The sequence below is a fragment of the Perognathus longimembris genome, chromosome 11 (assembly GCF_023159225.1).
Source record: "Perognathus longimembris pacificus isolate PPM17 chromosome 11, ASM2315922v1, whole genome shotgun sequence".
Taxonomy (NCBI): Eukaryota; Metazoa; Chordata; class Mammalia; order Rodentia; family Heteromyidae; genus Perognathus; species Perognathus longimembris.
Window position 1 is genome coordinate 60,446,957 of NC_063171.1, and position 13,929 is coordinate 60,460,885.

Sequence of the window (13,929 nt, forward strand, 5' to 3'; positions counted from 1 at the left end):
GCAGAGGATCCTTCTGTCCTTTCTTCATGCCACAAAAACCCTGCCACAGAGGGTGGCAGAAGAGAGCGAGGGGGCTGGGGATATAGCCTAGTGGCAAGAGTGCCTGCCTCGGATACACGAGGCCCTAGGTTCGATTCCCCAGCACCACATATACAGAAAACGGCCAGAAGCGGCGCTGTGGCTCAAGTGGCAGAGTGCTAGCCTTGAGCGGGAAGAAGCCAGGGACAGTGCTCAGGCCCTGAGTTCAAGGCCCAGGACTGGCCAAAAAAAAAAAAAAAAGAAGAGAGCGAGGGTGAGCCAGCCCGGCTCTGCACGTGGGGAGGGGGGTCTCCCAGGGCGGAGGGCTCACACAGTGTCTTCCTAAATGTTTGTCCTCCAGTTGCCATCGGGAATGTCTAGTCAGACCATCCGGGACAATCTGTTATACAGTGGACCCTCTTATCCAAGAACCATATGTTCTAAGAGCCACCCCCCCAGTAGATAAGTAAAACCTTGGACCATACCAAATGTTCCATACTGTGCTTTCTCCTGTACATGCCTGCCTATAAGAAGTCCTTATAAAGTAGGCCCAGTAGATACTATAAAAAAATAACTAACAATAAAATAAAATGGAATCATTATAACAATATACCGTGATAAAAGTATATCCTTCATTTGCTGGGCGCCAGTGGCTCACGCCTGTAATCCTAGGTACTCAGGAAGCTGAGATCTGAGGATCGCGGTTCAAAGCCAGCCCAGGCAGGAAAGTTCATGAGACTCTTATCTTTAATGACCCCCCCCAGAAAACCAGAAATGGTGCCCTGACTCGAGGTGGTAGAGCACTACCCTTGAGCTGAAGAGCTCAGGAACAGCACCCAGGCCACAAGTTCAAGCCCCATGATGGGGAAAAAAGACTCGGAACACTCAGAGAATGCAGACGTGCCCGTACCCCACTTAGGTGTAAGCCTGCCCACTGCAACCTGACGGCTGGTTCAGACAGAAGCACTTGGACTCACAGATGTGCCTGTGCCCACCTCAGCACCGTGCACCTCACAGTCCTTGGCTCTCCGAAGACCCCAGGCATGGACCGAGGGACCCCTCCTGTCAAAGGATGCTGAGTCTCCCTTCTAGTTCCTGGCCCCATCAAACGCATCTAGGCAGAGGCCCACCCTGGGACTTCCCTCAGAAGGACACCCTGCCGTGCTCAGGGGTTGTCACCATGATTAGGAGCACAGAAATGTGTTCAGGCACCTCCACAGGAAAAAGAACAAAAAAAAAAGAGGATTGAGTTTATGACCCCTGTGGATGGCAAAGAGGTGAAAGGAAGCAACTGACAGACTGAAGACTAGACTTTGAGGCTCAGAAATGGGAAGGGAAGGTGAGCTACAGAATTTGTAGGACCCTGTATAAAAATAAGAATATGGGGGGCTGGGAATATGGCCTAGTGGCAAGAGTGCTTGCCTCCTATATGTGAAGCCCTAGGTTCGATTCCTCAGCACCACATTTATAGAAAATGGCCAGAAGTGGCGCTGTGGCTCAAGTGGCAGAGTGCTAGCCTTGAGCAAAAAGAAGCCAGGGACAGTGCTCAGGCCCTGAGTCCAAGCCCCAGGACTGGCCAAAAAATAAATAAATAAAGAAGAAGAAGAATATGGGCTGGGAATGTGGCTTAGTGGTAGAGTGCTTGCCTAGCGTGCACAAAGCTCTGGGTTCCATTCCTCAGTACTATATACACAGAAAAAGCCAGACGTGACGCTGTGGCTCAAGTGGTAGAGTGCTAGTCTTGAGCAAAAAGAAGCCAGGGACAGTGCTCAGGCCCCGAGTTCAAGTCCCAGGACTGGTAAATAAAAATAAGAATATGAGGTAGGTGTTAGTGGCTACTTCTAGCTACTCAGGAGAAATATCTGAGATCACAGTTCAAAGCCAGCCAGGGCAGGAAAGTCTCTAAGACTCTTACTTTTTTTTTTTTTCTTTTGCCAGTCCTGGAGCTTGAACTCAGGGCCTGAGCACTGTCCCTGGCTTCTTTTTGCTCAAGGCTAGCACTCTACCTCTTGAACCACAGGCACCACTTCTGGCCTTTTCTGCTTACGTGGTGCTGAGGAATCGAACCCAGGGCTTCATGCATGCTAGGCAAACACTTTACCACTAAACGACATTCCCAGGCCGAGACTCTTATCATGAAGTAGAGCTGTGTTCAAGTGGTAGAGTGCTAACTAGCCTTGAGAAAAAAAAAAACAAAACAACTCAGGACAGCACCTAGGCCCTGAGTTCAAACCCCAGCGCACACACACACACACACACACACACACACACACACACACACACACACACACACAATGGAGCCCTGCACTACGAAATTATTAACTTTAACATGGTAACAGCAGAGCAGCAACCCAAGTTCAGAGCCCCGCTAAGCCCCGCTAAGGCCACCTAGATGGCCTGGCTATGGAGGGGGCCAGCTCACAGACACTGAGGCCAGCTGTCTGTGCTGGGACCTGGGTGGTCTGAGAGGTGAACTGGTTCCCACTTCCAACTCTCTTGGGTCCTGGGCTCCCATCTGTCCTCTGATGAGTAAAGGCAGGAACTCAGGTCCTGTCCCAATTCTTGTTCTCTCTTGCTTTTGTCCTAGACAATAGTCACCTTCCTTTCTTGTCTCCTCCCAGCCTCTTAATCTGCCCTGTCCACCACAAAGGCAGGGGATTAGTTTACGGTCCCTTCCTGCCTCAACTCTTACAATCCCTAGACATTTGATCCAGCCTCCCCATCCTCAAATACCCCACCCTTGAGATGCCCCAGATCTGGAGCTGGGAGGTGTGGGGGGAGGGCGGTCGGGGAGGGCGGAGGGCGGGGAGCAAAGACCAAACGCATATGCATGTATTATTCATGGATCTGTGCAGAGCGCCCCCTGCAGGCAGAGACCGAATATAGCCTGTGTGTGAGTGTTGATATTTGCTGGCAGGTACTAAGAGAAGATTGACTTTGATGCTTAGAAAAAAAGGAACATAGGAGCACAGACCCTGCCTGAAGGAGCTCTTAGTGGGTAGAGGAAGGCACAGCCTAAGAGATTCCCCTTCTTCTGATGCAGAGAAGCCCTGAATCTGATGACCCGCCACACCAGAAACAGATACAAATGCCCTGCATAGACATAAAATACATAGAACTACTTGACCTTGTCACAGCCAATAGAATCGCACCCTCTGCGTGTGCAAGCAGCATCTTGCTTCCTACAACAACTCATCGGGAAGACTCCATCCTCCTGCTTTGCAAATGAGGGTCAAGCTCGGTCTTCCACTTCGGGGTCTGTGGTGTTTTTTCCCTTGCACCATGGGAATCTGTATCAGGCATCAGTTAGGCAGAGCCTTCCCTCCCTGTACCCCATTCTCTGGCCCTGCCTTGTGCCCGTCTCACTTCCCACAAGGTGCCACGGTTAGTTGTGTGCTCGTCTTATCTCCCCCTCCAGGCCCCCAGACAGAGGAACGAGCCTGGGCCCGGGCTATGATTACCCAGATCCTGGAGGTCCCCCATGCTCTCTCCTCCTTTGACTCCCTGGGCTCCCAGGAGTCTCCCCTCATCTGGAAGAGGGGATGGCACGGGTCTCGGTCTCTCACAGGAAGTTCATGACAAAGTGCTTGGCACCGTGCCCCGCAGGCGGCAAGCATTTCCATCGATGCCTTGCAAAGGAATGAGTGACCGATTCATGCTTGCACTGGCATTGACTGTTAACGGGAGGGAAGGAGGCTGGGGACAGGGGGAGGGGGGACACCCTGGGGAGGGGCAACCTGGGTGGCCTCTTCCCTATAGAATGTAGAATGTCGTCAAAGCCTTTTAGTGGCAGCTGCTTTTTTGGCCTGTTTCCCAGGAACCACTGACGACTCAGGTAGGGGGACAATTCAAATCGCAGGTCACACAGGGAGTTGGAATGAACCTTGCTTTACTCCCATTTCCCTGGCCCCCTGCGTATCTCTCCATGAGAGTCAGCCCTCCCCTGCCCCGCAGAGAGCCCAGCTACGTATCTGGCTGGGGTACTTCCGGGGGATCCATGCACTGCTCATCCCCTTCCCCCCCCCCATTAGCCTGGGGACTACCTCCAGACCCCGGGACCATGGAAGGCGCTCCTTCCTGCCACCCACCCCAGCATGCACTCCGTGGGGACCCTCCACCTCCTCCAGCACCCCCAAGGGTAAGAGGGAAAGGACTCTGGAGGGGAGAGGGTGCACGGGGAACCATGCTCTGCCAACAGCCCTCCAGGCCTCCTGCTCAGGAAGTCCTAGGCAAATAGAGTCGGGCAGGTGAGACCGGAGGTCGCTTCACCCCTGCCTCAGTTTCTCCTTCCAAACGTCTCTCCCAAGGGGGACCAGAGCTCATAGGTAGTGGGCATTGGTGATGTGCCAATCACTGTGCCAAATCACCATCTGTAGGAGAGTTTGGTAATAATTATAGATAGTGCATGTAGATATATAATGTGTGTGTGTCAGCACTGGGACTTGAACTCAGGGCTTTGTGTTCTTGCTCAGCTGATGTCCTACCACTTGAGCAGTGCCTCCAGTTCTGGCATGGAAGGTTGGACAGAAGTGTCTCACAGACTTGTCTGCTGGAGTGGCTTTGAGTCACAATCCTCAGATCTCAGCCTCTTGCATAGCTAGGATTCTAGGCATAAAGCCACTGGCTCCTTTCAAACAAAAGACGCTGGAAGAGGTAAAGAAACGCTCCACTTATTGCTGGACTGAAACTCAACCCTGTGCTTGCTTGGCAGCAAAGACGAGCTCTTTCTTCCCCACTACTGCTTCCAGGTATACAGAAATGGGGTGTCCTGAGGGGACAGCCCCAGGGGACCAGGTGTTGTCTGCGCTTGGCTGGATGCCTTTGACCTGAGTAGGCTAGTTGATGTGCCCCAGCTGATGGGCATCTTGGATTGTTTTGTTTTCAAATGAAGAAGAAATGGGAGAAAGCTCTGCTCCAAAATACCCTATCAAGATGGGGTGACAAGATAGTGGCTCATGCCTGTAATCCTAGCTACTTGGGAAGTAAAGATTGGTGGATCACAGTTTGAAGCCAACCTGGATAAAGAAAGCTCGCAAAACTCCCTCCCAACCACTAGTTGGACACGCTGGTACAGGTCTATCATCCCAGCTGTGGAGGAAGGCATAAACAGGATCACAGCACAAACTGGCGCAGGCATAAAACAGTCCATCTCAAAAATAACCAATTCAGGGCAGGTGCCAATGGCTCATGCCTGTACTCCTAGCTACTCAGGAGGCTAAGATCTGAGGATCATGGTTCAAAGCCAGCCCAGGCAGGAGAGTCCATGAGACTCTTATCTCCAATTAATTACCCCCCCCCCAAAAAAAAGCCAGAAGTGGAGTTGTGGCTCAAGTGGAAGAGTGTTAGACACAAGTTAGAAAGCTCAAGGGAGCTGGGCACCAGTAGCTCATGCCTGAAATCCTAACTACTCAAGAGGCTGAGATTGGAGGATTGTGCTTCGAAGCCATCCCAGGCATAAAGTCCACGGGCCTCTTATCTCCAATAAACTACTCAGAAAAATCCAGAAGCCGTGCTATACCTCAAGTGATAGAGCATTAGCCTTGAGCACAGAAAGGCTCAGGAACAACACCCAGGCCTTGAGTTCTAGCCCCAGGACTGGTGCGCGCATGCACACACACACACACACACACACACACACACACACACACACACATACACACACACACACACACACAATAACCAATTCATGAAGGACCTTGCATTTGCCAGGCCCCGAGTTCAAAGGCCAGGACTGAAAAAAAGAAAAATAGTATATACAAATGACCAAAGCCCTATGTGGGTCCTAGAGGGTCCCCCAAATACCTCTAGCTAAAATCCCCCCAGCAACTGCTGACCTCGTGGCTGTTCCTTCCCAGGTGTCCCAGGGTGGTCTAGCGCGGGGCGGGGGGGGGGGGGTTTCGTGCATACCTGGGGCCTCTTCCCTATTCTCACGACATTCCCCTGAGCAACAACACTGACAAAAACCGCCGTGCCCAAGGATTGCCTCACTCTCCGCAGCCAGAGTCCCTAGCTTCTGGCCTAACACCTTGACTGTCAAACAGAGGAGTCGTACTTATTCCCCAGCTGGCAGAGAAGAGGGGAGGGTGGTCCACTTCTGCATCAGACCCCTGAATGGGGGGTTGGGACCCATGCTGGTTAGGAGGAAGGCTCTCCTGGCTGGAATCCCAGCATCACCAAGTACCAGCTGGTGGTCTTTGGCAAGCTCCTGGGCATCTAAATGTCTTGGTTTCCTCATCTGTAAGATCTGGGCCTAACACCTCGCTCACAAAGTTTAGGAGAGGATATAGATGCTAGGATACTAGCCAAGCTGCATGGCAAGATCACTCGGTAAGCATTCACGATTGCTGTGATTGGTTAATGTAACAAGGTGGTGGCACGGTCCTAAAATGAGGTCTCGGGACCTCTTAGGGGTCAGCCATGCTGGGTCCCAAGAACAGACCAAGCTGGTGTTTGGAAAGTCACAGTCCAGATAATTAACACACACACACACACACACACACACACACACACACACACACACACACACCTGCCACTTCACTACATACACCAGCCGACAGGAGAGGCAGACAGCAAGCCAGATTCCCATCAGCTGATTCGTCAGAGGGGCCCTGGATACCCCAGGTTTGGGGGATTTTAAAATCCAGGACACAAATCCCTTCAGGAAGACGTTGAAGAAAAAAAAAAACATGGTGGCAGACAAGAGAGAGCCAGGAAGGAGCACAAAGGCAAGCCCAGCGCTGGAGGTACCTAGTTGGGGAGCAGCCAGCCCAGCCCCGGCCTGCCCAATGCCAGCCCTCCGTGGCCTGCTCTGGCATGGCTCTGGGGGGGCACAGTGCCAACCCCCGAGCTCTCCCCCCATCCCATGTCCTTTCACTGCTTCCAAAATAACTCTCTGCTCACTGACCAAGTTTGGCCTCTGGGTGTTTTTCCCCTCTGGGGACCTGTTCTCCCACATCCGAAGGGTGGCAGGAGAGCCCTGAGTTACTGTTCGAAACCAAGGAGCACCCTCTCGCTTGCTGCCACTAGATTAGTTAACACAAAGGCGCTCCTACAATTCCCAGAGTCCCTAAGCCAATACGTCGGTTTTAGTCTGGCTAAGACATTTTACCCAATGGGGAGGAGGAGGTAGAAATGTCTTGCCCGTGCCTGACTCCTGCACCAATGTGTCCACGACCCCAGCAGGACTGTCCTCCGCCCTGCTGCCGAGTGAATTAGGGGTGCCTCAGGGTTACCTCAGAAGAGGACCCTTGGGGGAGGGGGGCTCTGATGACAGCAGGAACAAAAACAAGCAAGGTCCCTCCCACAGCACCGAGAGACACCCGGAGCCCAGACCCTTCCTCTCTGGAGTCTCCCATCAGGCAGCGGGCCTGGCCACAGCCCTGTGGCCCCCCTGAGCGCAGCCCTGCGGCACCCGGTGCGCCCAGGAGCACCCTGGAAGGCCATTCCCCTGAAGGTCACTGGGAGAGGATCCTTTGCCAATGAGGATGGAAGAGGCGGGGGGGGGGGGGGGGAGGGAGGAAGAGCCATTTGATGGGGCTTCCAAGCACGCACCCCTGGCTTCCCTCTGCCACCACCTTCCTGGCTTCAGGAGGACACTTGTAGTGGAAGGCATGGAGGAACGCCATCTCAGCAGTCCATGTTTCTAAGGCCTTACGGTATGAAAAGGACTACTGTTCTCCTTTGTGTTCCTTGCTTTTCCATGTAACCTTCCAGGTAGACTCTTAGGGTTTCCATTTTAAAGATGAAGAAGCAGCGAGCAGGAAACTGGTGGCTAGAAGTTTGAACCCAGCCCCGGCAGACAAATCTGACAGACACTTATCTTCAGTGAACCAGCCAGAAGCCAGAAGGGGAGGTTTGGCTCAAGTGGTCAAGTAAAAGCGTTGAGCAAACAAAAAGCCAAGCAACAAGTGTGAGGCCCTGAGTTCAGGCCCCAGTACTAGCATGCATACACACACACACGTGTGTACACACACATAGACACACCTGAGATGGCTACGGAGGTAATGCGATTTTCCCCCAGACACGCGGTTCTTCAGTAGTGGGGTTGAGACCCAGGCTCCACGCCAGGGCCCAGCGGCCCCCATTTTACCCTGACCCGACAGCGCCCCCCCTCAGACACCGGTCCCTGTGCCCTGTCTCTCTCTGTGCCTAGACGGCCCGGGGCGGGGAGGGGAGCAGGCTGCAGCACGTGGGCTGCAGCCATCAGGGCTGAGAGCCTATGGGGGGGGGGGACAGGCGGGGGGCCAATTCTGCTCTGAGCCAGGCTTTCTTCTCCACCGCCAGCCCCACCCGGCCGCACCCCGTGCCCACTGCTGCCAGAGCCCAGAGGTTTCCTTTTTCTCTTGCCTAAGGCTGTTTCCTGTCTTTCCTTTGAACTGGGGTGTTGGCTTCCCCACACGCTCGCTCGCTCTCCTCCGGGGACCCCCGGGGCTTGTCCTCAGATGGGCCCATCCCTTCCAGGCTCTGCTTTTAGAGTCGGCTGGCTGGCACAGAAGGCCCCTGAGGACCCCATTTCCTGGAATCGCACCACCCCTCCTTCGCCGTCTCCTCTCTGCTCTGGCCTGGGTGCTGCCTGGATTCCCCGGGGGCCCCTCCCCCTGCTGGCAGGGTGGCCAGGCCCTCTCGGGGGGGGGGGGGGGGGCCTTTCTCGGTCCTCACCATGGGAGCTCTCCCTCCCTCCCTCACCTTCGAGTTTCCAGCCCACTGTGGGCACACTGAACTCTAGAAAAGTTCTAAGACTGGCAAGGCAAGCCTGGGGACCGGGACCCCCACATCTCATGTGCCCAGCTGCAATGAGCCAGACCTTAGCATCGAGGGGAAAGCAACTGAGGCTGGGCTGGGCAGAAGCCCCCCCACCCAGGGTGGGAAAGGGGGCCTGGTGTGGCAGCACCTCTCCTGGGAGCAGCTCTCCCCCACAGAGGCTGCCGTCTCTCGGCTCCCTCCCCTCTCCCCCTGCAGGGACCCATTCGGGTGGGGTCTTTCCTAAGTCAAAGACACTCCCCCTCCCCTCCAATGGAGCCCTCAGACTGTGCCAGCCAGGAGGAAAAAAGAAAAGAAGAGAGGGGGGAGAAAGGAAAGAAAGGGAAGGGAGGGAGGGAGGGAAGAAGGAAGGAAGGAAGGAAGGAAGGAAGGCAGCCATTCCTGGGTCCCCAGGACAGCTCATATCATCTCCTTGCCAGCTCCACACTATCTCTGTCTCATTGATGCCGCTGCACCTCTGCTTCCAATGCTAGCTCCCGGACTTCCTCCTCCAGGAAGACCTCCAGAAATGTCTCCTGGCCCTGGTTCCCTAATCCCAGTCTTGCTAACACCCATTGAACTCCCCCCATGGGCCAAACCTAGGTCAAACTATCTACAAGCATTGCCTCTGTGAGCCTACACAGCAACTCTGAGGCAAATGAGGAAACTGAGTCACTGAGGAGCCAATATACTGGCCTGGGTTCCTACAGTTAAGAAGCAAGGCACAGCCTTTCATGGCCGTGCTCAGCACCTCTTAACCCTTCTGCCCTCTCCCTCCAGCTTCCTGCCTCTATCTTGTTAGTTATGGGCAGTGGCAAGGAGGTAGAGGCTCTCCAGAATACACACACACACACACACACACACACACACACACACACACACACACTGTGCCCTTTCACTTGGTCGTAGCAGGCAGACTTGGAGGGGGTGGACTCCAAAGATGGCGGGAGGCCACCCGGTGTGCGTGTGCATGGCACAGAGGGTGAAGGAAGCGAGCGCGAGTGAGCGCAGGTGTCTGACCGCCCCCCCAATCTTTCACAGCCAGCTACCCCAGACGCCTCACCCTGCGTCTCCCCCAGACCTTCCACGTGGGGGTAGAAGGAGTCTCAACCAGGCACCGAGACACCTCTCACGCAACCCTGGCAGTGTCTGCTGCCCGTATCTCCCATGATGCTGGGCAAGGGGTGCTGGGGTGGAGTGAGGGGCTACGTGCCTTCCTGCCACTCTAGGGCCCCAAAGCCAGCGGCACCAACAGTCCATTCCCCACACATACGCCCTGGGAGAAGGCCCCAAACCCTGCCAGTCTTTCAGAGCCTGAGACGATAGCATAGGAGGAGATGAGAGCGAGAGTCTTGCAGGACTAAGTGAAGTCTGTCTGGTAACCCTGATCAAGCAGGCGGGTGCTGGGCACTAGAGCAGTCATGGGTTTGGAACTTGTGGAGAAGGCGGACTCGCTGGCTTTCCCCAGAACCAAGATGCACCACACCATGGGAGGTTCCGGCTGGAAGGAAGGACTCTCAGCATCTCCCCTGGGGGAGCAGATGTCAGGTGATTCGTTCTGGGGTGGAGTGGAGGAATTCAAGGACCCCCCGGTGGGCCCAGCAGGCCCACCTTCCTGAACTGGGTTTCTCAAAGCTCCTGCCTCCCGCCACCTTCAAATGCCTCTGCAGCTGCTCTCCAGAAAAAGCAAAGAGAGGGGTGCCCTCGTGGGAGCCATTAGTAGGTCAGCAGAGGCCCCTCGAGGCCCCATCCACAGGGGACCCCTCCACAGCCCAAGTCAGGGCACCCCCGACCCTCCCCCCTACAACAGTCCCGACTTTGCCGATTTTCCCCACTCACAGGAGCATTGTCTGAGTCCTGGAAGCACCGGGCTTTCTCAACCTCCGGAGAGACTCAGGAAAAAACCACCTTCACTGGACCCCAAAGTCATTTATCTATCCAGTAGAATTGTATCCAGGGAAATCCTCCAGTGGCATAGCTAGTAAGGTGTGTGGATCCCCAAAATAGCCCTCTACCTCCTTCCTCAAATCTTAGCAGAGGAAAGACCAGAGAGAGACCAGTGTGTGAAGACTTGGATGGCGGGAAAGGAGGCTGGACCTTGAAGCCTCTGGAAAGCCCTAGAACCCCGCCAGCCCAACCCCCCCCCCATCCTGCCCCGAACCCAGGCAAGCGATCTTCCTCCTGCTCCTCCAGAGAGGCTTGACAGAAGTCGTTTGCAAACTCTTTCCAGCCATTAGAATCCTGTCTTCAGCGGAAGCGATGCTAGGTGCCCCAAGTATATAAAACTGCTAAGTGGGGCGCTAATGGCTCACACCTGTAATCCCAGCTACTCGGGTGGCTGAGATCTGAGCATTGAGGTTCAAAGCCAGCCCAAGCAAGAAACGCCCGCGAGACTCTTCTTGCCAATGAACCACCAAAAAGCCAGGAATGGGTGTGTGGCTCCAGTGGTAAAATACAAATGCCAAGCAAGAGCAATGCGGCCCTGAGTTCAAGCCCCAGTACGGGCACACACAAACAAACAAACAAGTAAATAAATGAAACTGCTAAGAGCTTTCCCTGGGTGAGCTGGAATACCTCCAGTGCCCCCCATCTACTTTCAACACTGTTGCCAGGCTTTTGAAGCAGCAGGCAGCCCCCCCTTCTTCAGAGATCCCCGGTCCTAGAGCCCCAAAGTGGTGAGGAGCCTCTGTCGGGCTTGGGGGAGCTCCGGGGCTCTCCTGCGGGGTGGATGCCCTCTCTATAGCCCCTGCTCCACCTCCTCTTGGGGAAGAACGGCAGATGCCACCTGGGCAGGGTGAGTTTTCTTTTCCCAGGGCAGGGACAGGTGGGGGCAGTTGATGGGGAATGTGTTCTCACCCTTCATCCTGCCCAGGTGGGAGAGCCCCCTCCCCAGAACAACTGCCCCCAGTAGGGTTCCCTTCACTGCCTCATCTGCCCCCCAACTCCGACTCTAAAAATGGTTCTCTGGTTTTCAGCCTCGGTGCCTAGCCACAAATTAGTGTCTCCGACACCGACTCCTGGGATGTGACTTCAGGGAGGCCCCCCGGGGAGGTGGCAGTTGGCCTAAGCAAAAAGACCTGGGCTGGCAGGATCCCCCTCTGAAAAGAGGAGAGTGGGTGAACCCCCTCCCCACGGCCAGCCTAGCTCCGGGGGCTCTCCCCACCTCGGCCGACCCTCCAGGACCTCCCTGGGCACTGCAGGTGCTGGACACCCCCTGTCTCCGAGCTGGGGTGCAGCCCGGCTCCCGGCGTGTCTTCCCACCCCCTCTCCAGCCCTGGGGCCCCGCTGAGATGCCCGGGTCCCCCCCAGCGCACAGGTGTCCCGGTCCCGGGCGAGTACTCACAGGTACGCCGTCAGGGCGTCCAGGTCTCCTGGCACGACGGAGAGCCCGAGCTCGGAGCAGTCGGCCGACAGCATGATGCCGTCCTCCTGGCAGTGGCAGGGGGCCGGGCAGGTGGCGCGGCCCGGGCCGGGCTGGGGGGCGCCGGGGCGGCCCGGGGAGGCGCACAGCGCGGCGGCGGCGGCGCACAGCCAGAGCGCCGCGAGCCGGGGCGCGCGGGGCATCGGGGCGGCCGGGCTGACTGGGTGGGGGGGGGGGGGGGCGGGAGGGAAGGAGGGAGCCCCGGCGGGCGCACGGACGGGCGGCTGTCCCCCGGGTCCCGTCGGCGGGCACCGGCCCGCGGGCTGTGCGGGGCCGCGGCGGCGGCGGCAGCGGCGGGCGCGGCGGGGACCGAGCCGTCAGCGCCCGGCAGGCATTGTGTGAGCGCTGAGCGCGCGGCCCGATTCGGTTTCACTGGCTGGGCTCGGCCGGGGAGGGAGACACGGGCGGAGGAGGAGTCAAGGAAACTTTCTCGACGCGGCGCCTCGCTCGCGCCCCGGCTCGCTTCCCTCCTTCCTTCCCAGCGGGCAGGAACTTCATCCAGGAAAAGAAGGAGAAGAAAAAGCGGGGGGGTGGGGGTGAAGAAGGCAAAGAAACCCAAAGCAAGGAAAGCCCAGGGTGTCACAGACATGCACTTGTTTGCTAGGGGCGCCCCAGAGCCTGAGCTGGGGGCCCCTAGCGGGGCTTGCCTCTGAGGACCGTCCATGTGCCCCCCGAGGAGACCCTGGGGGAGAGATCTCAGACGCCCCCAGCCCTCCCCCCACCCCAGGTCTGGCACTGGAGGAACCCAGACCCCAGCAGAGCTACCTATCTGCCCAACCCCAGGAGAAGCCCTGTGGCTCAAGGTCACCCATGCTGGGGACCGCAGCACAGCTGTGTCCTGGAGTGAGAGAAAAGTTGTCCTGGGGCGGGGGGGGGGGGGGGGGTGTCAGGCTGGGCAGGGGGGACACAATGCCCTGACATGGAAGATTAGGCTATGGGTGTCCACCCCCTGGGTGTACAATGGATGGAAATGCACGTCCGTCCTCGCGGTGGGGTTTTAGGCCTGAGGATCACCTTGACTCCTGCTCCCGGGACCCTGGGAGACGGCTGTGTGTCCAGCTGGCGGTCAGAGTCTGACAGAAAGTCGGCACGCGGGCACCCCCTAGAGGCGCGGTGCTGCAGGTGCAGTCCAGCCGCCTTGATGCTCCCGTCCCAGAGTCTGCCCTGCATCTCCAGGATGCAGGGAGCACTACGGTTCAAATCGGGGCCCAGTGGCAGTGCCTCCTTCACAGGGCCTCTTGCTTTCTCTGGTCACTCTCTGGGCCAAAACCCCAGTGCAGAAGCTAGACCAGGCTCAAGGCCTCCCTGCTAACCCTGTCCTATCATGGTCTATCCAGAAATCACACCAGAATCATGAGGACCTTGACGGCATCCAATATTTCCTCCATCGTACACTCTCCCCTCTCAGGACCTTCTCTTCCATCTCCATCCTCTGCGGGCACTCCAGGGCCAGAGGGGCTGCATAGCTGGATGAAAAAGCCAGCAAACCCTGACCCAGGAATCAGGGCCATGGCCCCGAAGCAGAAGATGAGCCAGAGGCTGGCCCTGCACACGCAGCGAGCCCTCCACACGGAAGCGGCTCCGCGCTGTGGCTGAGCCTGAGCTCAGGCGGGCCTGCGTTTCCTGTTTCACGCATTCGTAGTTGTGGCTCCATCCTGCACCCCATCTCCACTCCTGCTGCTCCAGCAAGGGGCCCAGACTGGAAAGCCGTGCTTGAACCCTGTTGCAGTCTCTTGAGGTGGGCTCAGAGG

General features: G+C 56.7%; 1 protein-coding gene across 2 annotated transcripts in view; it reads right to left on the reverse strand.

Annotated features, from left to right (window-relative positions):
• Positions 1 to 12,321, reverse strand: part of Lgr6 (leucine rich repeat containing G protein-coupled receptor 6) — a 118,395-nt gene extending 106,074 nt beyond the window's left edge. Inside the window, exon 1 of one of the 2 annotated variants that reach the window (XM_048357245.1) lies at positions 12,101 to 12,321. In XM_048357245.1, coding sequence (XP_048213202.1) covers positions 12,101 to 12,321 — 221 coding nt within the window. The remainder of the gene's footprint in view (positions 1 to 12,100) is intronic. The other variant, XM_048357246.1, reaches the window with a different exon arrangement.
• Positions 12,322 to 13,929: the final 1,608 nt, after the last annotated feature.